General features: G+C 43.9%; 1 protein-coding gene across 1 annotated transcript in view; it reads left to right on the top strand.

Moving 5' to 3' along the window:
- Positions 1-25,698, top strand: part of CTH (cystathionine gamma-lyase) — a 60,874-nt gene that overhangs the window by 15,384 nt on the left and 19,792 nt on the right. Inside the window, exons 5-10 of the mRNA XM_033917229.1 lie at positions 884-1,015; positions 4,078-4,135; positions 9,782-9,859; positions 16,647-16,799; positions 17,657-17,778; positions 24,624-24,676. Of these exons, the coding sequence (XP_033773120.1) occupies positions 884-1,015; positions 4,078-4,135; positions 9,782-9,859; positions 16,647-16,799; positions 17,657-17,778; positions 24,624-24,676 (596 nt within the window). The remainder of the gene's footprint in view (positions 1-883; positions 1,016-4,077; positions 4,136-9,781; positions 9,860-16,646; positions 16,800-17,656; positions 17,779-24,623; positions 24,677-25,698) is intronic.

Here is a 25,698-nt window from a genome sequence, read left to right as displayed (position 1 = left end):
TTTGTAATGTTGATTTTATGTTATGTATATTTTATATGGAAACCGTCTATTATTAGGTTTTTTTAGATACCGCCTATCAAGGTTATTTAAGCGGTTTTACAATCAGATATAGACAGTATATACATTTTTTTAAATAAATAAATGAATATTGTTGACATATATTAAATACAGTATAGTCTCGATTATCCAATCTTTGCTAATCTGACCATCTGGCATATCTGAAAGACCCCCATGGTGATGTCATTGCGTCGTGATTAAGAAGCATGCAGGTTCTCTTCCTGTTTTCTGGCTTCACACACTGCAAGGAAGCTATGTTTTTTGAGCTGAGACCATGCTTTTCTAGTATGTGCAGCAATTTTTGGACCTGGGTCCTTGGTCCCCACTTTTGTCTGCTCTTTATGCATAAAGGCCCTCTTATACAAAGCCACAATAGCGATTCTGTCATGGCAAATGCACCGAAACCCATAGGAACTGAACGGGCTCTGGTGCATTTGCTGCAGCAGAATTGCTACCATGGTTTTGTAAAAGGGGCCCAAAGTATGTTTTCTGTTCATTTTTTAAAGGGATTTCATTGTTTCCGTATTATCTGACTTTTCACTTACCCTACAATGGGTTGCTCCCATTTATATAGGATAATCAAGACTTTACTGTATAAGGATTGGAAATACTCCTGTTTTCTTGGTTATAATTTTCGTGACTGGTTTCTCTCCTGTAGGTTTCCCTCTGTGGGGTATTATACTGAAGAAATGTAGTGAAGACTATTATTGCATTGTTTCTTTTATTATAATTTTGTTTATCAGTCATTTCTTTGTCAGGTTATGCTTTGGTTAACATGTTTAATCCCCCCCCCCAAACTAATCAATTTCTTAAAAAAATTTTCCAGCTTGTCTGGCTTGAAACACCTACAAACCCTATGATGACTGTCATTGACATCAAAGCTTGTGCAGACATTGTTCATAAACATGGCGAGATCCTCTTATCAGTGGATAATACCTTCATGTCTGCCTACTTTCAGGTAAGGCATTCATAAAGCTGTAGATTATTTACTCAGATCTGCAAATTAGTAGAGAGATAGGGAAGAATTCTATTTTCATTAGCTTACCGCAGAAATTTACAAATTTCACTGAAGTTCTGTGGAATAGAAAAGAACATAAGAATAGCCTGTGTACTGGGTCAGACCAATGGTCCATCAAGCCCAGTAGCCTGTTCTCACAGTGGCCAATCCAGGTCACTAGTACCTGGCCAAAACCCAAAGAGTAGCAACATTCCATGCTACCAATCCAGGGCAAGCAGAGGCTTCCCCCATGTCTTAATAACAGACTATGGACTTTTCCTCCAGGAATTTGTCCAAACCTTTCTTAAAACCAGCTACGCTATCCGCTTTTACCACAACCACTGCTTAACTATTCTCTGTGTGAAAAAATATTTCCTTCTATTGGTTTTAAAAGTATTTACCTGCAGTTTCATCGTGTATCCCCTAGTCTTTGTAATTTTTGATGGAGTAAAAAAATCGATCCACTTGTACCTGTTCGACTCCACTCAGGATTTTGTAGAAATTATGGAGACACCATTAGATGGTCCTACACCAGTGGCTTAGCTACAGGGGATCCTTGGGGGTCTGGGCTCTCCACTTTGGGTTCATGACCCCTATAAACCAGCACTATACCCATTAAATGGCTGATAGGGATGCCAAAGCCCCTCCAACCAAAGACATGCCATGCCATTCTTTCTTGAACTGCTGCAGTAATCCAGCTGCAGTAATCCAGAAGTCGGCGGAGTGCCTCCAGTCACCAACACTGAGACTCCTCATGCATACTCAGTTTGTGCAAGAACTGAGCATACTTGGGGAGTCCCAGAGTTAGCAGCTGGAGGCACCCCGCTGACCTTTGGGTTACTACAACACGAGGAGAAGGGGAGAAGCTCAGCAGCAAATTTCTTTGTCTGGCAGGTCTTTGACATCCCTGCCAACCATTTAATGGGTTCCCTGCCAGCAAAGGTATTATTTTTAATGCACTGGGGGGAGGGGAAGGGAATACATTACCCCCTCTGTCCACATCTGGGCCCCGCCATAATCAGAAAGCTGGCAACACCTACACATAAGTAAACTTTCTTGGCATTGCTGGGGAAAAGTTATGTAGAGGTGAAACTAGCAAAATTCATCCTTTTTCACTTTTGCTATCAAAAAAGTTTCAAGTTTAATAGATTCTTGATATACCGTCAATTATGCATATCTTAACGATTTACAATAGGGTTAATGGTATAAAAAAATATTAAAACTATTCTATTAAAATCATTACGGGGAATTCAGACTGAGCTTAACTGACATGAAAGCAAGAGGAAAAAGGGGAAAGGAGTACTTTTATTTATTTAATTCGATTTCTATCCCGTCCTCCCGCTAACTCAGAACGGGTTACAAGCCAACATTCACAGTGGAATATATTTGGACAGTACCATGACTATATAGCAACTTAAGTACAAGTTTAGAAGAATGGAGAAGAGGGCAGAAAGGAAGGGGTTATTTTAGGGGGGGGAGTAATTACATCAAAATAAAAATGAGGAGAGGGAAAGGAGAAAACATAGTAGGTCAGGAAACGATTTGTTATCCTCGAGCGAGATGCTCATTAGTGTGTATTAAAAGCATCTTTGAATAAAGATGAAAACTTCCCTGATCCACAGCAGCTGCATACCCACCAAGTTTTGTTCTTGCACAAGTTAATGTATTTGTGGGTTAATTTTAAACCTATAGAAATCTTACACCCAGTGAAACACTGCTTATATGCCACTTCTTATTATGTAATTGGATATACTGGATGGGTGTCATCACCCGGTTTATAACCTGTGCTTCCTTGGAAGCTCTTCTTTTTGTACTTCAGTTTTTTTATGTTTTCCAAAAACCAATAAAAAATTTTTTTGAACTGAAAAAAAAAAAAAAATCGGAACATGTGAAAGTTTAAATTTTGCAAGAAGCAGAAGAGGCCATATTTGGCATGTTGGGCAGAGCCCAGGACACAACTGATCCACTCTGGAATGGATAAAAATAAAATTCTGACCCAGCTGTCAGTTGTTTTTAGAGAAGCACAGGTGCTTGAGTCAGTACAAATTAGGAGGCCTCAGAGTCTTGGAAATCATAATTTAAAAAAGTACTTATAGAAGCAGCTGAGGCATATTATTATCTGCAAAGTTTTCAAACTTCTTATAATTAAGGAAAATCCAGTAGTTGAACTAATTCCATGTTCAGGTGAAAGAAATGCTAAATACTTTTTCCAAACAGAGGCCCTTCTCCGTGTGAGGCCCAGGCCTAATGTCCCTTCTTGCTGCCATATCTTTAGGGTTACCAGATGCCTTGGAAATCTGGGCATGTCCTCTTTTTTATGGACTGTCTGGGTGCCTGGACGGATTTGCAAAACTCGACAGTCTGTCCGGGTTTGGGAAGGCCCCAAGCTCGGAGCTGTGTCTGGAGGGCCTCCGAGCACGCATAGATGCGACGCAATGATATCATAACATCCGCGCATGCTCCAGATGTGGCCTGGACTCAGAGGAGAAGAGATGAGGGGGCAGGGCCACATGTCCTCTTTTTTTTTTTTTTCCCATTAAGAGATCTGGTAACCCTACATTCATTAAAAACTATAAAATTAAGAGTGAAGGTGAAGAAATAAAAGGCAGAGAAGGTTAATGCCTACTGCAATTAAGGAATCTAATGTCAGTGTGGGCTGCTCTTAAGACATGTTTTATCACTGGCTGATGCTATTCTAGCACGGCTCCCATTTTATGCAATGAAACCTAGGGCTCCTTTTACAAAGGCGTGCTAGCGGTTTAACGCGCGTAATAGCGTGCGCTAAACCGCCGGACGCGCTAGCCGCTACCGCCTCCTTTTAAGCAGGCAGTAGTTTTTGGCCAGCGCGGGGGTGAGCGCGTGATGAAAAATCGTGCGCATTAACCCTGCTAGCACGCCTTTGTAAAAGGAGCCCCTAGTTACTAATAACTGGGGTAAATAACACATCTTAATGGTTGCCTACATTGATAACTTTCCCCCTGCATCTTTGCACATTTCCACCATGTTTGTTTCTTCTCATTCAGCGTCCTTTGGCTCTGGGGGCAGACATCTGTATGTGTTCAGCCACAAAATACATGAACGGTAAGTCTTTGACTATTCCTGCAGTCAAAGTCTTTATTTATATGTTTCAAATATAAGTCAAGTTTCAAGTTTAATTAATTTTAATATGCCGACCATCGACTTGCACCTGGCCGATTTACAATGCTAAAAATGAAAGGTTAAAATAAATTATAATAGGGGGAGGGGAAATGTGAACATTAAGTGGACATATTACAGATACGAACATGAACTTGAGGGTGAAGGGGAGGGGAAAGTTAATAATTACATCATCAAAAAACAAATTTTAAAAAGGGGAGGGGGAGGATATAACATCAGAAAAGGGGGTCATTCTACAGTTTAAATATATTTAGTTAGCAAAGTATCAACATTTACAAATAGGGAAATAAGTAGCATATGTAGCACTTTCCCTCTGTGTCCATATACCCTCAACCATTTCTGGCATTGCCCCTCTGTGTCCATGTACCATTCCCATGCAGCATTTCCCTATGTGTCCCTGTCCCTATTCTCCGCTCCATGCCCATTATTTCCCCTCTATTTCTGTTTACCTCCCTGTGTTTCTCCTTCTCTCTTCCCTTTCTTCCTCCCTCTGTTGTGTGCTCAGTATTTTCCCCATAGTATGGCATCTCTTTTCCTTCTCTTCCCTTCAGCTCCCCCAACAGGTCCAGCATCTCTCTATTTTCTCTCCAGCAGCCCCCTTTCCACAGGTGTAGCACCTCTCCCCCTTCCCTCCAGCTGCCCCTCCTGCAGCTCTCTCCCTTCTTTTCAGTTCTAGTCCCCCTCCGAGGGTCAAGCACTACTATCTCCCTTCCTTCCAGCCCCAGCCCCCCTCCTGTTCCCTTTCCTCCAACCCATCATCTCTCTGCTTTGCATCCCCTTACCCTCCCCGTCGGGTTTCAGGCTCCAGCCCCACCCCTTCTTGCAGGTCCAACAGCCTCCTGCGTGTCCAGCAATTCAGCATAGCACTGCACCTCCCTCCCTGCTACTGGAACATCCCTTCTACGAGAATGAGCCAATTCGTATATAGGCCTGCTTGATGGTGTTCAAGGCCTTCCCTCTGCTATGCCCCTTTTTATGATGCAACTTCCTTTTTTGCAAAGCAAAGCAGTTGCATCATAAGGAGGGGTCCAACAGGGAAGGCCATGAGCACTGTCGAGCAGGCCTGTGTAGGGATTGACCTGTTCTCCTAGAAGAAAAATGTGCCAGCAGCTGGGAGGGTGACTTGGGGAGCGGTAATTGCAGTTTTTTCCCCCCTGTGGGAGCAAGACTTTTTACCATTCTTGCAGGGTGGTAAAAAGAATTGCTCCCACACTTGCCAATTTTTTGGGGGGGGAGCCATGGCCCCCAATGCCTCACATTCTGATGCCTATGACTCCACTTAATATCTCTTCACACATAGGGGTGCCACAAATTTTTTAAAAATTATTTTGGGTGCCTGAGCACCGATTGTGTAATGGCATCTTGGTTTTCAGAAGCAAGAGCAAAAAACTGGCCCTTAAAACTCCACAGAAAATACAAGTCCAGCAAAAACAGAAAAACGCTGATGTTCAAGATGCTTTATTAAAAATACAATTTAATAGTCCGCATAAAATATATCTAGGACTCAAAATATGGGAGCTATGGACCCAGCATGGTCTGTGTTTCGACAATGATGTCTTCCTCAGGGGTCTTATGAATGACAATTTAATGAATGTAACTTTGCATTGCCTAATAATAATAATAATTCATTTTCTTGTATACCGCCCAACCAGTAGTTCTGGGCGGTTCACAACAGGAAATACTGAGACATTTCAGCACATGGTACAGTTTCATAGAACACACTATCTACGTACAATCTAAAATTATATAATAGAAGTAATATAATTGTTAAAACATTCAAGTATAATATTAAGAATTATAAAAAAATTAAAAACATACTGTGACAATAAGAATAGAAACATAAGACCTCATTTAAATATATCAAAATTAATATTCATTAATATTATATTAATTGATTTTTCAATTTGATTTTCCTGCCCAATGTGCAGCAAGCATTGTGATTTCACTTGGTGTATACAAAAATGACTGGTGCAAAGAAATGTGAACATGTGGTCGTGACAGATAATATATGATGTGATAAATATGAAAATATATAAATAAATATTGACTAGTGCTATGTGATTTATAAAAAAGGAGTTCCAAGGGCATCAGATTTTGGAGAACTCTACAGTGAGATTAAGGGGCAGAGATTACCCATCTAGCGTGGTGAAGTGTCTAAGGCGTGTCTAAAAGACAGAATGCCGTGAACATCTTCTAAGTACAGTGGTGCCTCACACAACGAACTTAATTCGTTCCAGGAGCAAGTTTGTTATGCGAAAAGTTCGTTATGTGAAACGCGTTTTCCCATAACAATACATGTTAAAAAAAATAATTCGTTCTGTAGCATAAAATATGCTAAGATGACATAAAAAAAGATAAATTTTTGGTTATTATTTTTATTTAGATACATCTAAAAACATAATTGTTTTTTAAAACAACACACATTTTTTAAATTTAAAGACAGACTAAGTAGAGTCTAATTTTACAGTGAGAGGGCAGAGTCTCAGCGGCAAAAACTGGGACTTAACTGTTCATTTTTTTTTTTTTCTACCGTGTTTCCCCGATGATAAGGCAGGGCCATCAAATAAGACAGCCCCCCCTTTTTAGAAAAAAATGTAAAATAAGGCACCCCCCCGCAAATAAGCCACCCACCGATACCTGCGCTTACCCGAATCGGGTGGTACGGTGGGTGACTCCGTGTGGTCCCTGGCACCCCCGACACGATCGGGGCAAGAGGGAGCTCAAGCCCTCTTGCCCCCCCGACTCCCCGACACGATCGGGGCAAGAGGGAGCTCAAGCCTTCTTGCCCCCCCCCCGACTCCCCGACACGATCGGGGCAAGAGGGAGCTCAAGCCCTCTTGCCCCCCCGACTCCCCGACACGATCGGGGCAAAAGGGAGCCCAAGCCCTCTTGCCCCGCCGATTCCCCAACTCCCCGACAATATCGGGCCAGGAGGGAGCCCAAGTCCTCCTGGCCACGGCGACCCCCTAACCCCACCCTGCACTACATTACGGGCAGGAGGGATCCCAGGCCCTCCTGCCCTCGACGCAAACCCCCCCTCCCCCCAAGAACCTCCGACCGCCCCCCCAGCCGACCCGCGACCCCCCTGGCCGACCCCCACGACACCCCCAACCCCCTTCCCCGTACCTTTCTGTAGTTGGCCGGACAGACGGGAGCCAAACCCGCCTGTCCGGCAGGCAGCCATCGACGGAATGAGGCCGGATTGGCCCATCCGTCCCAAAGCTCCGCCTACTGGTGGGGCCTAAGGCGCCTGGGCCAATCAGAATAGGCCCGGGAGCCTTAGGTCCCTCCTGGGGGCAGGGCCTGAGGCACATGGTCGGGTTGGGCCCATGTGCCTCAGGCCCCGCCCCCAGGAGGGACCTAAGGCTCCCGGGCCTATTCTGATTGGCCCAGGCGCCTTAGGCCCCACCAGTAGGCGGAGCTTTGGGACGGATGGGCCAATCCGGCCTCATTCCGTCGTTGGCTGCCTGCCGGACAGGCGGGTTTGGCTCCCGTCTGTCCGGCCAACTACAGAAAGGTACGGGGAAGGGGGTTGGGGGTGTCGTGGGGGTCGGCCAGGGGGGTCGCGGGTCGGCTGGGGGGGCGGTCGGAGGTTCTTGGGGGGGGCGGTCGTTGGGGGGAGGGGGGGTTGCGTCGAGGGCAGGAGGGCCTGGGATCCCTCCTGCCCGTAATGTAGTGCAGGGTGGGGTTAGGGGGTCGCCGTGGCCAGGAGGACTTGGGCTCCCTCCTGGCCCGATATTGTGTGGGGAGTTGGGGAATCGGCGGGGCAAGAGGGCTTGGGCTCCTTTTTGCCCCGATCGTGTCGGGGAGTCGGTGGGGCAAGAGGGAACCAGGCGGAGAGAGGGCAGTTAAGCGCAGTGCCTGCGCGGAAGGATGCAGCTCGGGCGACTTCGTTGTGTGAAACGAAGTTCGTTGTACGGATCAAGACATAAAGTTCGTTGTGCGCAGCGTTCGCTGTGCGAGGCGTCCGTTATGCGAGGCACCACTGTACTCTAAAAGGAGAAGACCGAGTTTATAAACTGTGACAATCCCCCTCTTTTACTAAAGTGCGCTAACCGATTAGCGCACGCTAATCGAATTAGCGCGCCCTAAACGCTAATGCATCCATATACTAACATGCACGCGTTAGCATTTAGGGTGCGCTAATTCGATTAGCGCACCTTAGTAAAAGAGGGCCAAAGTCTTGACAAGTTTACGTACCCTAAAGATCCAGATATAATAACTGAAAACTAAAGACATATAAATAATTAAAATCAGATAAAACAAACCATTTGGGGTAAGCATGACCTTAAAAGTAAATTGCTAGCGTAAGTTGGCATCTACTTGTCTCCATTTAGGCGCACCCACTTATGCCATATCAATAGCATGTGTCAGTAGGCATTCATAAATGCAGCTCTTTAGTGCGCAACAGTAGTCTAGATCAGTGTTTCCAAGTTCATGTACAGTTTGATATACCAACCATCAAACAAATATCTGGACGGTTTACAATTGCTAAAATAAGAAGGTTGAAAAGAGATAAAAAATAAAATGGGGCAGAATCATGCCAGAACAAGGACAAGGTTATGGACTAAAATTGATACCAAAGGTACTGGGGAAGGGGAAGATTCAAAATTACATGGAAGTCAAAAGTAACAATAAAAGGGAGGTATGAGGGGGAAAGGAGAGAATGAATACGGGAGGGACTGTCGCTTCTTAAAAGCGGTTCTCAGGATAGCCACGCTGAATTTGCATAAACTTGATTTGCATATACAGTACTGCCTCCATCATATGCAAATTTCTTTCATGCGTATTCATTGTGGGTATCTTGAAAACCTGACAGGCAAGGGAGTACTGCAGGACTGAGTTGAGAAACACTGTTCTAATCTGGAGTCCCAGTCTCAAAATGGCTGTCATAATCTCCTGTGGCAGTCTCACAAAACTGCTGCAGGAAGTGGTGGCAGCCATTTTGACTGCGGAGCTGGCATGGGCAGGAGTAACTGGCGATCATTCCTAGCCTGATTAGGCCACTAGACCAGTGGTTCCCAACTCTGTCCTGGAGGACCACCAGCCAGTCAGGTTTTCAGGCTAGCCCTAATGAATATGCATGGAGCAGATTTGAATGCCTGTCACACTCTATTATATGCAAATCTCTGTCATGGATATTCATTAGGGTTATCCCAAAAACCCGACTGGCTGGTGGTCCTCCAGGACAGGGTTGGGAACCACTGCACTAGACCATCGGGGTTTGTAAGGTAGGTCTGGGGAGGGGGCTGATTTTATTTGGAGGGGATAGGGAGTTTTGTTTTCAACTGAAATTGCATTGTCATTGTCGGCCAAAAGGGTTTCAGTGCTGAAACTGAAAGCAAAATTTGGTCAGCTTCTAATCAGAAATGGGCTGAGAAGTGTGAGGTTAGCCCCACATCTGGTTAAAAAATTAAAGGGGAATACAGGAAGCTTCAGAGGGAAGAGCAAATAATGTCAGAGGAAGAGAAACTGCTACATTTAAGCTTAAAAAAAAAAAAAGGTCTGAAGACTTAATTCATGGAGTAGATTAAATAAATTACTGAAGGCCTTTCTTCCTTTTTCTCCTAGGGCACACTGACGTTGTAATGGGACTGATATCCGTAAACTGTGATAAATTATATGAAAGGCTCAAGTTTTTGCAAAACTGTAAGTGTTAATCTTGTTCCTGCTAAATCGGCTGTCGCCAGCCAGTAACCTTGGCTATAGCTGCTTATTCCTATGCAAATATTACATTACATTACATTAGTGATTTATATTCCGCCTGTACCTTGCAGTTCTAAGCGGGTTATAGTATAAGATAGCTGGGCTTTTCCAGGAAGTTACAATTTGGGGGACGCTTACACAGTAGATGCAGGGAATTACAATTTAGGGGATGCTTACATAGTAGATGCAGGGGGATTATAGTTTAGGGAAGTTTTAATAGAAGAGGCAGAGGGGAGAGGATGGGGAAGGGAGGGGAATTAAGGAATACTAGTAGGGAAGAAGAGTTTAGGGTTGGTTACTTGTTAGGGTCGGTGGGGAGGTTGTATAGTTTTTTTGAATAGTAGGGTTTTGATTTCTTTTCGGAATGATTTAAAGTCATTTGTAGTTGACAACAAGTTGGAGATATAGGGGGTCCAGTTTCGCTGCCTGCGTCGCTAGGAGGCCGTCGTACATCTTCTTTCGCTGAGTTCCCTTGAGCGGTGCTTGGCCATGTTAGGAAGTATGAGCTTAATAGTCATTGGGACTGATACTTTTAGGGGATAATTCTCAAAAGATTGCCTAAAATTCAGCAGCAGGATGATGCGTGCTAAACACAGATTCTATAACAGCATTTGTGCGTGTAACCAATGTTTGGAATCCTAGCATAAGTCTGTATTTACATGCCTAACTTTAGGTATAAACACGCTCGCCAAATGCCTGGTAAAAAAATGCTCCTGTCTAAGGGCTCCTTTTACGAAGCCACGGTAGCGGCTTTAATGCACGCGACTTTTAATCACGCGCTAACCCCCGCGCTAGCCAAAAAACTACCGCCTGCTCAAGAGGAGGCAGTAGCGGCCAGCGCTGCCGGCAGTTTAGCGTGTGCTGTTACGCGCGTTAAACCGCTACCGCGGCTTCATAAAAGGAGCCCTAAAGGTAGGCAGTCGGGTGCATAAATGTTAATATTCTATAACCTGCGTGCGTAAACTGCCTGGTCGATCTGCGCATTTGATTTGATTTTAATTCGTTTGTAACGGAAAATCCAAAATTTCTAAGCAGTTCTTAATTAATACATGCATAATCTGAAAGCAATGATACATATTAATAAGATAGAACAAAAAAAAAATCAACGTACCATTACCCTTCAGCCCCGAAACCCCCCTCCCCCCCCAAGAAAAACAAACTATCAACCTACACAGTCAAATTCTTTAGCATTTTTATTTTCAGAATAATGTAATTTCCCAATCGAGTCTAAGTAATGGTCTGCTGGAAGAGTAAAGTTTTAAAACTCTCTTTTTAAATGCATTTAAGTTCTGCCCTCGTCTTTTATATAAAGGGGCACCGTGTTCATAATTTTCGGCCATATATAAAAAAAGTTGAGACTTGATACTCCTCCAGATGGACCATTCACAACGATGGCATATCCAATAGCTCTGAATCCACTGTTGTGATTGATTGATCAGTAAAATTGGTAGCAGTGGCCACACAGGTTCCAGGGAGGTGGCGCCCCTCTCCTGCCCTCTTCCCCCCCCGCCACATACACTCCCCTTCTCCATACCTTTTTAACATTGGCATGAGCAGCGACAAACGTGCTGCCCGCATCGGCTTTGGCGCTCTCTCTGATGTCACTTCCTCCCGGAAGGGGCATGTGTGCATTGGAGGGGGAGGAGTGGGGGAGAGGCAGAGGGGAGGAGCGATAGAGGTGGCGGCGCCCTGAGGAAGATCGTGCCCAGGGTGGACTGCCCCCGCACCCCCCCCTTACTGTGCCGCTGTGAACAGCCCCTCACTACCCTTGCTGCTGCATTCTGTGCCACTTGCAATGCTTTAATCATATTCTTAGGATCCCTATTAGTAGGATGTTGCAACAATCAAAACGGGGGAGAATTAAACTCTGAATTACCAATCTAAAGTTCTCAACTAAAGGTAGTCTCTTAGATGCGTAGTTAATCTTAACCTGTAGAACACCTGCTTGATTATATTCTCTCATACACACGCCATTAACTTTCACCCTTCAAAAAACACTCCCCCTGTTCTCTCGTACACAACTTCATATCTAACAATGCCCATAAACTGCATAGTTTATGTATTATGGGAATCATTATATTCCCAAATTTAATCTCTACAGAGGTGTGAGAATATGCATGACCTGATAACACAGTTTATCGCAAACTGTGTGCCGCTTCACACCAGTGTACCTCCTGAGTTTTCTGGTGTGCCACAACATACTGGCGAGGAGGAGAGTCGTCCATGCCGGCTGCCTGCCTACAGGATGTACCTCTCGTAGCGAGAAGCACGTCCTGCAGGAAATCAGCCGGCGTGGACGACTCTCTTGGCCAGCATCTCTCCTCTTTTCCCTGCACCTCCCGGATCCCTGTAACGGCGGGGTCACGGCAAAACGGGCCTCTGCGCATGCGCGGGCGTTGACACAATGATGTCATACATGCACATGACATTATCGCATTGACTTCCGGGTGCCTTCCGACTGGGGCACTGCATTTAGCGTGCCGCCGGCCAGAAAAGTTTGTGGGACACTGTGATAACATCATCACTTTGGTTTTAGAGACATTTCATTTCAAACAGTTCCCATGCATTCAGTCATGTACTAATTGTAAGCATAAGCTTGGATCCATAGAATCCATAACAGGTATTAAGAACTGAATACCATCTGCATACAGCCGATATTGCAGGTCCAAACAACTCCAGTAGTTTGCACAATGGTAAAAGGAAGATTTTGATTAAAACAGGAAATAAACAATAACCCTGTGGGATCCCTGTACCGCACTCTACTTCCCCAAATTCAGTTATCATGGAGCACTTGAAATCTTTGCTCAGATAAAAAGGAGGTAAACCACTTCAGAACTGTTCACCTAATATACAATCCGTTCACAAGACTATTGTGATTAATAATATTGAATGCAGCAGAAATATCTAGCACAACCAGTAAGAATCTCCTACCCTTGTCAAAACTTTGTTCTGATAATGTTGTCCATTAATGACAACAGTAATGTTCAGGGTTATGCAATTGCCTGTGTAAATCCAAATTGATTGATATCCAAAAACTCATTAACAGATAAAAATTCTACAAGCTGATCATAAACCAACCTTTGATTAATTTTTGGTAAGAATGGTAAAGATGAAACCTCCGAGCATGCGTGGATGCGATGTCATGTGCAGATACCCTCCAGGTGCGGCCCTGAGCTCTGGCAGAGCCGGGACCTTTCCTGCTGCCTCCAACCAGCACCAAACAAGTCTCCAGTGGCTTGCAACAAGAGCTCTCACCCTCAGATCACCGGTACCTGTGGTGGGACCGCAATTGATGTGGCTTCCACCCTTGGGTGACCCCCCCCCATTGCCTGCTCAAAGGTAAACTTATAAAATCGCCCTTCTGACATTTAAAACTTTACAGACCAATACACCAGCATTTATAGACAGACTTTTGATCCCATAAGACCCCCTGAGAGCTTTAAGATCTATTTCTCAATATAATCTTAACATTCCATCTTTAAAAATAATTGGTACATGTCGTACCTCAATCTTTCTGTGACAGCCCCTATGATTTGGAATACTCTTCCTTTACACTTAAAAATGGAAAAAAACTTTAAAAATTTTAAAAGCAATTTAAAGTGCTTTCTTTTTAAAGATGCTTTTAATTGATCAACTGTGTTAAGTTATTAACCTATTCTTGTTTCTTACATTTATTTTCCCAATTCCCTTTTGTGTTTACCTTAAAATGTTTCTCACATTTTCTATATCGATTGTATTTCTCCCTCTCTTCCTATTCGTCTCCAGGGGCTTTTCAGTCCGTTTTACCTAGTACGTATTTGTTGTCAGTCTTGTAGTTTTTTATTGTTTAATCAATAATAGATGTTTTCATTATAGAAATGTATGTTTTATTTGTTAAAATTTTTGTTTAAATGTTAATTTTAAATTTTGTTCAACGCTTTGTAGTTTCGAAAAAGCGTTCAATCAAAGACCTGAATAAACAGTAAACAAAAATTTAGGTTGGACTCGGAAAGAGTCTAAAACCTTGACAAACTGCTGGGTTTTAGAAAAACGTCCACGTACCCAAACAGTCCTCTAAAAAGAGGACATGTCCAGGTAAATCCAGATGTATGGTAACCATAGGTAGGTGCAATGTGCAGAACATCACCAAAGCTGGTCTAAAACTGCTAAAGAGATTTAAGAAAACATGATAAAAGGCAAATAAATACTTAAAACCAATTATTATAAACAAATAACTTTTAAAAAGAAAGGTAGTCACTGGTTCCTCAGCTTGGGTGTGTTGACAGTACAAATCACACCAACTGCAACAACCTACCATAAAACATTAGATAATTTGCATGGCAATTAAAAAAACCTGAAGGATAAAAAAAAAAAAAGCAAAGCAAAGCTTGCCAGACCTTAAAAATATCTCAGAATGCCTTTCCCTAATGCCTAGAAGAAAAAAACCTGAATTATAAAAGAAAGTACAAAGAACACTGTGATCACAGAGGTCTGATTATCCCCCAAGCACCTATGCAAATCTTCTTTTGTGGTAAAAATCAGGAGTATGTTCTGATGTGTTTCTTCTGGTTTTTACTATGAAGGAAGAAGATTTGTATTGTTGCTTGGCTAATCAGACCTCTGTGAACACAGTGTTCATTCTGTTTTATTTTTTATTTCAGTTTTTTCTTCATGGCATTTTTAAGGTCTTGCAAGCTTTAATTGCTTTTTTGACGTATCCTTCAGGTTTTTTTTAAGTGATATGCAAATTATATAATGTTTTTAAGGTAGGCTGTTGCCTGAGGTTTGTTTGATTTTTATTGCCAGCACACTCAGATTGAGGAACCGGGTGTGGGTACCTTTCTTTTTAAAAGGGTTTAAAAAAAAAAAAAAATTATAGTTGGTTTAAAATATTTATTTGATTTTTATCATGTTTTTGGATGTCTTTAGCAAGTTTTAGACCAGGTTTGGTGAAGTTCTGAGCATTGCACCAACTAGGTAAGCTTCCAATTTTTTCTGAATTTCTTAAATGCAACTTCTGAAATCTGGTGCCTTGGAGGAACAGTGAGCTTCCCTTCCTCTCACTCACTCACTGGCTCGCATGGCTGTCATCCTGACATGACTGAAACAAAATTAAGCCAGGTGCAGGGCCATAGCTCTGTGTGTGCCACTGCCGGCTTTGCCGGTTTTCCTCCTCCATCCCCTCTCGCCCAGGATGTTACATCATGGGGGTCGCGCGCATAGGGCTATGGTCCCACACATGGCTTCATTTTGTTTCAGTCATGGGGAGACAGCTGTGAGAGGAAGGAAAGCACAGCTCACTGTCCCTCCAGGCCACCTCAGATTCCAGGAGGCAGCAGATGGCAGGAAAGGTTAGTAGAATGGGGACCATCTCTGGCACATTGGCACTATTATGTTTAAAAATCTGTTTAGGGGAGCAACTGCTCCCCCTTCGCCCCACCTCTGACTACCTCTCTCACCTGGTTTATAATTGAAGAAGATGTACAGGCAGTCCCCGGGTTAAGAACGAGTTCCATTTTTTTAAACTGTTCTTAAGTTGAATTTGTATGTAACTCGGATCCTGTACAGTACACATTCTAGAAAATTAAACATTAAAGAAACAGTCCTTAAAATAAAGTACTGTAGTTTAAATAGAAAGAAAAGATAGGAGGTTTACACTTACTTTTGTTCTTCATCAGTCCCACTGTTCCCTCTCCATCACCACATCCAACATTTCTCCCTCATCTCTCTTCCCCATGCATCTATACCGCACACCTCTCCCACCACCATGTCCAATATGTCTCTCTCCCTCCCTATGCCCAACAATTCACCTGCTTTCTTCATTTCCCCATGTGCCCCATATCTCTTTCCCTCCCACTCAGACATCCATGCCCAACAATTCTCCCTTTCTATTCCCTCCCCACCTCAGCATCTCTTTCCCTCACTTCCTCCATTCTTCCATCCTATGTCCCAAGTTCATGCTCCCCTCCCTCACTTCATTCTATGTCCCGTGTTCATGTTCCCTCCCTCTTTTCTTCCATCCTTTATCCAAAGTTTGTGCCCCCTCCCTTCCTTCTGTGTCCCAACGTGACCCTGCTTCTCCCTTCCTATGCCAATGCAGTACCTCTTCCTCCCTTCCTGTCCCAACGCTACCCTCCTCTTCCCTTCCATGTCCTAGTGTGCCCCTCGTCCCCTTCCATTCTGCATCCCAAATTTGTGCCTCTCTCAGGTGTTGTTTACCTCCTTTGGCCAGCTCCCTCCTCCCAGCTGCACTTTTCTTTTCAAAGCCGTAAGCGGTGGCTTCTGCACACGGTCCACTGAACCGCATGCATAAGCCGCTGATCATGGCTTCAAAAAGCCTAGCGGATCGCGTGCAGAAGCCACCACTCGCAGCTTTGCCAAGAGAAGTGCAGCTGGGAGGATGGAGCCGGTCAGAGGAGGTAAACACCCTTGGGAGGCACAAATTTGGGATGTGGAATGACGAGGGGCATATTGGGACACAGAAGGGAAGAGGAGGGTTGCGTTGGGACAGGAAGGGAGGAAGAAGGGACACATTGACACAGGAAGGGAGAGGCAGTACCCCAGTTTTTAAGTACGAGTCGAGCGTTCTTAAACCGGAGACTGCCTGTATATCTATCAGTCGATAACAATTGTTCCAGTATTTTCAGAAAAGGAAGGGGGCAATACTTAACATTTCACCTCCTAATCAAAGTTGGTTTTGGCAGCCCTTTCTGTTTAATGCAATACCTTACTTTCTTCACATTTTTGGCAGCTCTTGGAGCCATACCGTCGCCCTTTGACTGTTTCCTTTGTAATCGGGGGTTGAAGACGTTGGGTCTCAGAATGAAGCAGCATTTCCAAAATGCAATGGCTGTAGCTCAGTTTCTTGAATCAGATCCACGAGTTGAAACAGTCCTTTATCCTGGTGAGTGCTTATGGCTCAGATGAGAAGCCTCCTGTCTAGTTTTTCACTTGGCTTTTATGCATGTACTGGAAGCTTCAAGGAAGTCATTCATGTTTAAATGTTTTTTATTGATGACAACATACAATTCCACAAGAACAGTGCAAAACAATGCAACCCTTGTCATTCAAAGTGTTTTACAGTAAGCGTGAAACCTCCCCCCACCCCTTTCACCAAGCTAATTCTGAGATACACAAGTACTGGTGAAGAACAGCACCTGGTAACCAGAACATTGCAGCAAGTAAATACCTTTGAACCCCATCCCCTACCCTTCGATTCCCTCCTTCCTCTAATACATCCTCCTCCTCCTGTGGCAAACTAGTGAACAAGGATCCCTAGGTCACCCACAAATCCCGTCATAACTCATTAAGCAAATTACTATGCCCTCTAGGATGTAGCTGCGTTAAGTAGGGCCCCCAAATTTTCAAATAAAGCCTCCTCTCCTCCCCTTCCATTTCCCTCGAGCATCCCTAGCCTCCCCAAGGAAGTCATTTAAAAGAGAACCACATCCTTTGTGCATGATACCTTTACAACTAGGGTTACCATAAGGCTCCAGAAAAAGGAAGACGGATTGAGACATCCGGATTTTACTTCCATTGAAAGCAATGGAAGTAAAACCTGGATGTCAATCTATCCTCCTTTTTCTGGAGCCATATGGTAACCCTATTTTCAACTGCATCATCATGAAGATTACACAAAGGTGCTATTGTGCATGAGTTCCTCCTTGTGATGACACCCGCACAGAATATCTTTGTGTTAATGCAATTTGTTGCCCAAGGTGCTAGTTTGATTTTTTCCTGTGATTTTTGAATGAATTGCAGGTTTGCCTTCACATCCTCAGCATGAGCTGATGAAGCGACAGTGCAGTGGTTGCTCTGGCATGATCAGCTTTTACATTAAGGGCAATCTCGAACATGCACAGATATTTCTCAAATCCCTAAAGGTAACTGCATTTATTCTCTCTTGCATCAAACTCTAAACTACATTTGTTAAAGGAAGTCCGGCTTGTCCTTCCTTTGTTCTCATGTTCTTGGCCTTCCCCACCCTCTTTATCCTCTAGCTGAGATTTCTTCTGTCCATTTTCGATTCCCACTGCAGCAACTTGTGACTCTGGGCAAGTCACTTAACCCTTCATTGCCCTGGGTACAAACTAAGTACCTGTATATAAAATATAAACTGCTTTGATTGTAACCACAGACTGGTGGTATATCAGATCCCATCCACAATTTCCATTGGTCCATTTAAGCTCCTCCTCCTGTTAAGGAGGCATTGGAGCATACGCTTTATCTTTTCTTCATCTGTTCTCATCATCTTCTCATCCTGTTTCCTCTTTCTCTCTCTGATTTATACCACTTTGCTCTACCATGGCCCATTCTTTTTCTGATTTATTTATTTATTGTGATTTATTTACTGCATTTTTGAAGGAATTTACTCAAGGCGGTGTACAGCAAGAGTAAGTCAAACATAGGCAATAAACAATTGCAGCACTGAAAATATTCAAATAACAATAAAAGGTAATGATAAAAGGTAATGGCATAGTATGCTACATTACAGTGTCAACACAATTTGCAATAATACATTTTGTGGTCCTTTTACTAAGGTGTGCTAATCAATTTAGTGCGCACTAAAGATTAGCAAACACTAAATGCTGATGCCCATAGGAATATAATGGATATTTTAGCATTTAGCGCACTTTAAGAAAAGGACCCCTTTATTAGACATCATATGGTGTAAGTAAAGATGAAACATATTGGTTCATAGTCTCAAGCGCGCGAGGACAAAGGCGCGCCGACAACCGAGTGCAGACAACTGAGTGCAGGACTTAATCGCGCCGAAGAAAAACTGTATTTTAAAGGGCTCCGACAGGGGGTGTTGGTGGGGAACCCCCCCCCCACTTTACTTAATAGAGATTGCGCTGGCGTTGTGGGGGGTTTGGGGGGTTGTAACCCCCCTCATTATACTGGAAACTTAACTTTTTCCCTGTTCCGGGGAAAATGGCGGAAGCACTGATAAAAGAAAACATCGATGAACATTTTGAAAGAAACAAACTTCTGATAACCAGCCAACATGGTTTCTGCAAGGGGAGATCATGCCTAACGAACTTATTGCACTTCTTCGAAGGGATTAACAAACGGATGGACAAAGGAGACTCCATAGACATCATATATCTAGATTTCCAAAAAGCCTTTGACAAGGTGCCCCATGAACGTCTACTCCGGAAACTGAAGAACCATGGGGTGGAAAGAGACGTACATAGATGGATCAGAAACTGGTTGGAGGGTAGGAAACAGAGGGTAGGAGTGAAGGGCCACTACTCAGACTGGAGGAAGGTCACGAGTGGTGTCCCGCAGGGCTCGGTGCTGGGGCCGCTGCTATTTAATATCTTCATAAATGATCTAGAAACAGGGGCGAAATGTGAGATAATAAAATTTGCGGACGACACCAAACTGTTTAATGGAGCTCGGACTAAAGAGGACTGCAAAGAATTGCAAAGGGACTTGAACAAACTAGGGGAATGGGCGACGAGATGGCAGATGAAGTTCAGCGTTAAGAAATGTAAAGTATTACATGTGGGAATCAGAAACTTGAGGTACAACTATACGATGGGAGGGATATTATTGAATGAGAGTACCCAAGAAAGGGACTTGGGGGTGATGGTGGACATGACAATGAAGCTGACGGCACAGTGCGCAGCGGCCGCTAAGAAAGCGAATAGAATGCTAGGTATAATCAAGAAAGGTATTACAACCAGAACGAAAGAAGTTATCCTGCCGTTGTATCGGGCGAAGGTGCGCCCGCATCTGGAGTACTGCGTCCAATATTGGTCGCCGTACCTTAAGAAGGATATGGCGTTACTCGAGAGGGTTCAGAGGAGAGCGACACGTCTGATAAAAGGTATGGAAAGCCTTTCATACGCTGAGAGATTGGAAAAACTGGGACTCTTTTCCCTAGAAAAGAGAAGATTAAGAGGGGATATGATAGAGACTTACAAGATCATTAAGGGCATAGAGAGAGTGGAGAGGGACAGATTCTTCAAACTTTCACAAAATAAAAGAACAAGAGGGCACTAGGAAAAGTTGAAAGGGGACAGATTCAAAATGAATGCTAGGAAGTTCTTCTTTACCCAACGTGTGGTGGACACCTGGAATGCGCTTCCAGACGACGTAATAGGTCTGAGTACGGTACTGGGGTTTAAGAAAGGATTGGACAATTTCCTGCTGGAAAAGGGGATAGAGGGGTATAGATAGAAATTTACTGCACAGGTCCTGGACCTGTTGGGCCGCCGCGTGAGCGGACTGCTGGGCGCGATGGACCTTGGGTCTGACCCAGCGGAGGCATTTCTTATGTTCTTATGTTCTTATTACTGCACAGGTCCTGGACCTGTTGGGCCGCCGCATGAGCGAACTGCTGGGCACGATGGACCTCAGGTCTGACCCAGCGGAGGCATTGCTTATGTTCTTATGTTCACATGTTATATACAGTACTCCCCCGATATTCGTGGGGATTCCGTTCCAGGAACCCCCGCAAATCTTGAAAAACCGTGAATGTGGTTTTTCATGGGGGAGACTGGAGAGGGCAGCGGGAGAGGCAGAAGAGAGCAACCGGAGCGCCAGCGCAGCTCCTGATTGGTAAGGCTCGACTTAGTGCAGGAAGAGGCGGTCGGAGCATATAGCGAGTGATTTCCTGCACTTGCCGGTGCTTCGGCTGCTCTCTCCTGCCTCTCCCGCTGCCCTCTCCTTGCCGAAGGTTCACGGTCAGAAAATACCGTGAATGACTGGGACCGTGAACCGTCGACTGCGAACAACCGGGGGAACATTGTATACAGTGCTACATAGCCTTTCAGCGCCATAGTAGTAGCAGAATTCAGTTAAAACACGGGTCCTTTTCCTGTCAGGTTCTGATTCACCATGATTTCCTGACTTTTTTATTTTTATTTTTGAAGGGATTAAAATTTCTGTGGAGAGAGATGAAATATTTAGTACTGTAGGACTTGTCCTTATCTTTGAAGCCACATCGTAAAGAAGTTGTATGACATATTTTTGAAATTAAAATCCCTTAGACCTTTAAATAATTTTCTTTCTTTTTTATTTATTCATTACATTTTAAGAATAACAACAAGCTCTTACAAACTTATATAGGAAAAAACAGAGAAAATAATACTAAAGAAAAAAACAAAAGATTTGCTAACAAGAAGAAAAATATTACTCTTTCTTAGGCCACAATAAGAGAGAGGGGCAGACAAATTCAAAAGGAGAGAAATGAAGAAAAAGGAAAAACCTTCATTAAAGAGGAAAAGGCATTAAACTGAGACACTCTATCTAGTAATAGTTATATCATACATTCTAAGATGGAACTTGACCTCAAGAAAATTTCTTAGTATCAATGAAGGCCCTCAAATGCTCAGGATTAAAAAAAACATATTTTACACCCAGGTATGTTATTATACATTTACATGGATAAGCCAAAAGACATGAATCATCCAAACCCTTCAGTTTCTTCCCACATCACCAGAAACTTCTTTCTTCTGTCTTGAGTTATTTTTGTCACACCTAGATGTATCCAAATTTTTTTACCACAAAATAAAATCTGGGAATTATGGAAATATGGGGCTCCTTTTACTAAGCTGCTATAGCGTTAAAACCACTATCGCAGTTTAGTAAAAGGAGCCCATAGTCTCATAACAGCACTGAGATCTTGTTCAAAGACAAAAGTCACCAAAAGTATAGCACGAACAGATACTTGACTTACAAGACTTACAGACTTACAAGATCATGAAGGGCATAGAGAGAGTAGAGAGGGACAGATTCTTCAAACTTTCAGAACATAAAAAAACAAGAGGACATTCGGAAAAGTTGAAAGGGGACAGATTCAAAACGAATGCTAGGAAGTTCTTCTTTACCCAACGTGTGGTGGACACCTGGAATGCCAGGACGACCTAATGCCAGGACGACCTAATGGGCCGCCGCGTGAGCGGACTGCTGGGCGCGATGGACCTCAGGTCTGACCCAGCGGAGGCATTTCTTATGTTCTTATGTTCTTATGTTGAGAAAAGAGTCCTCCAAAATTGTTGATAAATCCTGTAGAATATCGACCCTCTCTTGGGCCTGAACAGTGTCTACCTGGGAATTATCCAAAGATTTAAAGGAAATTGGCAAGAAAGTAAATCTTATTTAAAGGAGGAATAGAGGTAGGTACCTTTGATGCCTCCTGTTAGCCGTTGAGAGGGTTGGCCCGGAGGGGGGGGGAGGGGGAAGAAGGGGTGGACTTGCTGTGGGGTAGTTTCTTGTTGGTCAAGTCTGGGTTAAAAGAACCAAAACCTGGCCTCACGCTGTTTTGCCTGTGTTGCATTTCATATGATTTTAGTTTCTGTGTTACTGCGAAAATTCTGTACCGGTGTATATGTGCTTGACTTTTTTTCTTGAATAAATCATTTCCAAAAAAAAGGTCTGGGTGAAAAGCGGGGTGGGTGTTGCGTTGGGGGTGGGAGGCAAACAAAGCAGCTGTCCTTGGCTTCACAAATCCAGGGGGGCCTCTGTGAGCTGGAATGTCCTTCCCCTTTCCTCACTCAGTTCTGAAGCTCCCCTCTCCTATAACATTGCAAGGAGGTTGCTGGTGCAGCAGCGATTTCTCTAGTGCTGCCTGTGGCATCCTTGGCCCTGTTCCTTTGCTGCGGTTCACCCCCCTACTGATGCAACTTCCTGTTTCTGCTTGAGCAGACCACAGCAGAGGAACAGCGCTGAGGAGGCTGTGGGCAGCGTTAGAGAATCACTGCCACACTGGTGTCCTCCTTGCATTTTTACAGGTGAAGGGGGACTTCGGCACTGGGTGGGGAGAAGGGAAGGACATCCTTGCCCAAGGTGACCCCCCTGGAGCAGCTGGTTTTAAAATGAAGGGAGGGATGCTGGATGGGAGGGTATTTGCTCCCCTGTCATCTCTTCTCTTTCCATACTCTCCTACCTGATTGTGGAGAAAAGGAGAAAAGAACTCTGCACAAATCAAACAGTAAAAAGGAACAGAGATGACTAAACCAAAGACCCCTCAAACTAAAAGCCCCTTGCTGCAGTGTCTTCTGTGTCCTTGTGGAATTCCCTTTCTCAAAAGCTGTTACCCTAGATCAGGGGTAGGGAACTCCGGTCCTCGAAAGCTGTATTCCAGTTGGGTTTTCAGGATTTCCCCAATGAATACGCGTGAGATCTATTTGCATGCACTGCTTTCAATGCATATTCTTTGGGGAAATCTTGAAAACCCGACTGGAATACGGGCTCTCGAGGACTGGAGTTCCCTACCCCTGCCCTAGATGTAGGGTTATCAGAAGTCCAGGAAAACTCAGATATGTCTTCTTTTTAGAGGACTGTCTGGGTACCTGGATGCATTTTCAAAACCCAGCAGTTTGCATGGGTTTTGGAAGGCCCCGAGCTTGGGGCTGTTTCTGGAGGGCCTCTGAGCATGTGCAGATGTGACGCGATGATGTTGCGCACATGCTTGTGACATCACATCACATCCACACATGCTCGTAGGTCCTCCAGATATGGCCCGGATTCGGGGAGGTAGAGAGAAGGTTTGTGTGGGGGTGAGACTTGGGGTGGAATGGGGTGAGGACACATGTCCTCTTTCTTTTCATAAACAAATCTGGTAACTCTACCTAGATGTAAACTTGGTTGTTTACATTGACCTATAGTAACGTTTAGAGCAGTAACCAGAGAAGAGACAGCTGCTGCTCTCTGATATGCTTCCTTTAGGCTTTCTTTGGGAATAGAGAGAAGCTGAAATCTTTATTTTCCTTCTGTATCTCTTCAGTGTGCCTCTCTGCTATATTTACATTGGCCTCTTTTCTTCCTCTAGTGAATGACAGTATATCTGGTCACTAAATGAGTAAGAAATGACTGAAAATGTGATGATTAGGAGTTCCTGAGGACAGGCATGGAGCCATTTCATCATGCTTACAATGCCTCTAAATTTCCCTGCGCTACAGTTGTGCCCTGGGCCACATTCACCTTCTAGGTTGAGATTACAGTACTCCCCTGAAATTCATGGGGGTTCCGTTCCAGGAATCCCCGTGAATTTTGAAAAACCATGAATGCGGTTTTTCACCTGTTAAAAGGCAGGGGAGGCAGGAGAGGGCAACTGGAGCGCCGGCGGGTGAAGAAAATCACTCATGGTCTGCTCTGACCGCCTCTTTCTGTAGTAAAGTCGAGCTACACCAATCAGGAGCTGCTTTGACACGCAGCTCCTGATTGGTGTAGCCCGACTTTACTACAGGAAGAGGCGGTTGGAGCAGACTGCGAATGAGCAAGTCTGCGATTCACAAACCGCTAATTTGCAGGGGAACACTGTACTCTAATCCAGTGGTTCCCAACCTAGGGCATACCCAGCCAGTTGGGTTTTCAGGATTCCTTCACTGAATATGCATGAGAGAGATTTAATACACTGGAGGCAGTTCATGCAAAATTTCTCATGCATAATCATGAAGGATATTCTGAAAACCTGACTGGCTGAGTATGCTCCGAGGACTGGGTTGAGAACCACTGCTATTTACATCCTAGTGCAGTATCGTATAGTATACTGTACTACAGTCTGATTCAATTATCAGGAACGTCATGAGCTTCTTGATTTGGGCTTTCAAAAGCCTTTTGATATAGATGGAATGGGTAAAACTCTTAGAAAAAACAACAGAGCCTAATATAGGGTAACAAACCCTAGTTTTATTCCCATCTTTGCCTCATTCTCAAGGTGATACATATCTTTAATATCTGAATTCTCTTTGGGATTTTTTTTTTTTTTTTGCAGCTTTTTGTTTTGGCTGAGAGTCTCGGAGGATATGAGAGTCTGGCAGAGCACCCGTAAGTTAATGGCTACTCTAATTAATCCACGTGTTCATTACGCATACCTTTTTATAGCAATATTTTCTAAACCTGTCCAGTGGGACCCCAGCCAGTCAGCTTTTCAGGGTATCCACAATGAATATTCTCGAGATACGTTTGCACAGTCTGTCTTGCAAATTTATTTCATGCATATTCATTGGGCCATATTCTATATATAATGCCTAAAAGACCGGCACTGAAAAGGATGGCGCTTAATGCGATTCTATAAACGCCCCCGAAGTTAGGTGAAGTTTATAGTGCCCGTCCATGTGACTTAACATTTAGGACTCCTTTTACAAAGGTGCGTTAGGGCAATAACGCGCGGAATAGCGTGCGCTAAATTGCCCCACGCGCTAGACCTTAACGCCAGCATTGAGCTGGTGTTATTCTAGAAGCGTACCGCGCGGTAATTTTGTGCGTGTGCTAATTCCTTCAGCGCACTTTAGTAAAAGGAGCCCTTAGATGCGCCCATTTAGGCCAACAAAAGCCAGGCCTAAATTCGGGCGCCTAAGTTGTGCACGGATCAGGCGTATTCTATAAATGTGTGCCTAACTTTTAGGAACGCCCAGAACCTCCTCTAGCCAAGCCCCCTTTTGAGATCAACACACTATAGAATATGTGCACCACTTTATAGAATAAGATACTTTTTGGGGGGCGCATAAAGTTCTTAAATCACTTATTGAATAATTATTCATGAACCTATTCGACAATCATTTTTTTTTTTCCCAGTACAGGGTCCTTCACTATGGAACGCACTTCCAATGTCTTATTAGATTGCAATAATCTCTAGATAAATTTAAAACTTTATTTGATGCTTTAGTAAAAGCACACAGAAAAGTGCATAGGCAGATGCACACATAACTCCAAATTAGTGCTAATTAACTCCAATTGACCTCAGCAATTGGCTGTCTAGCACCCGATTGACTGATTAGTTTACTCATGCTTGTGAGCCAAATTTGGGCACCCAGTATAGAGTCTAGTGCAAGAGTATGTCTTAATAG

The sequence above is a fragment of the Geotrypetes seraphini genome, chromosome 12 (assembly GCF_902459505.1).
Source record: "Geotrypetes seraphini chromosome 12, aGeoSer1.1, whole genome shotgun sequence".
Lineage (NCBI taxonomy): Eukaryota > Metazoa > Chordata > Amphibia > Gymnophiona > Dermophiidae > Geotrypetes > Geotrypetes seraphini.
Note: the sequence above shows the minus strand (reverse complement) of the source record. Positions and strands in the feature narration are given on the sequence as shown.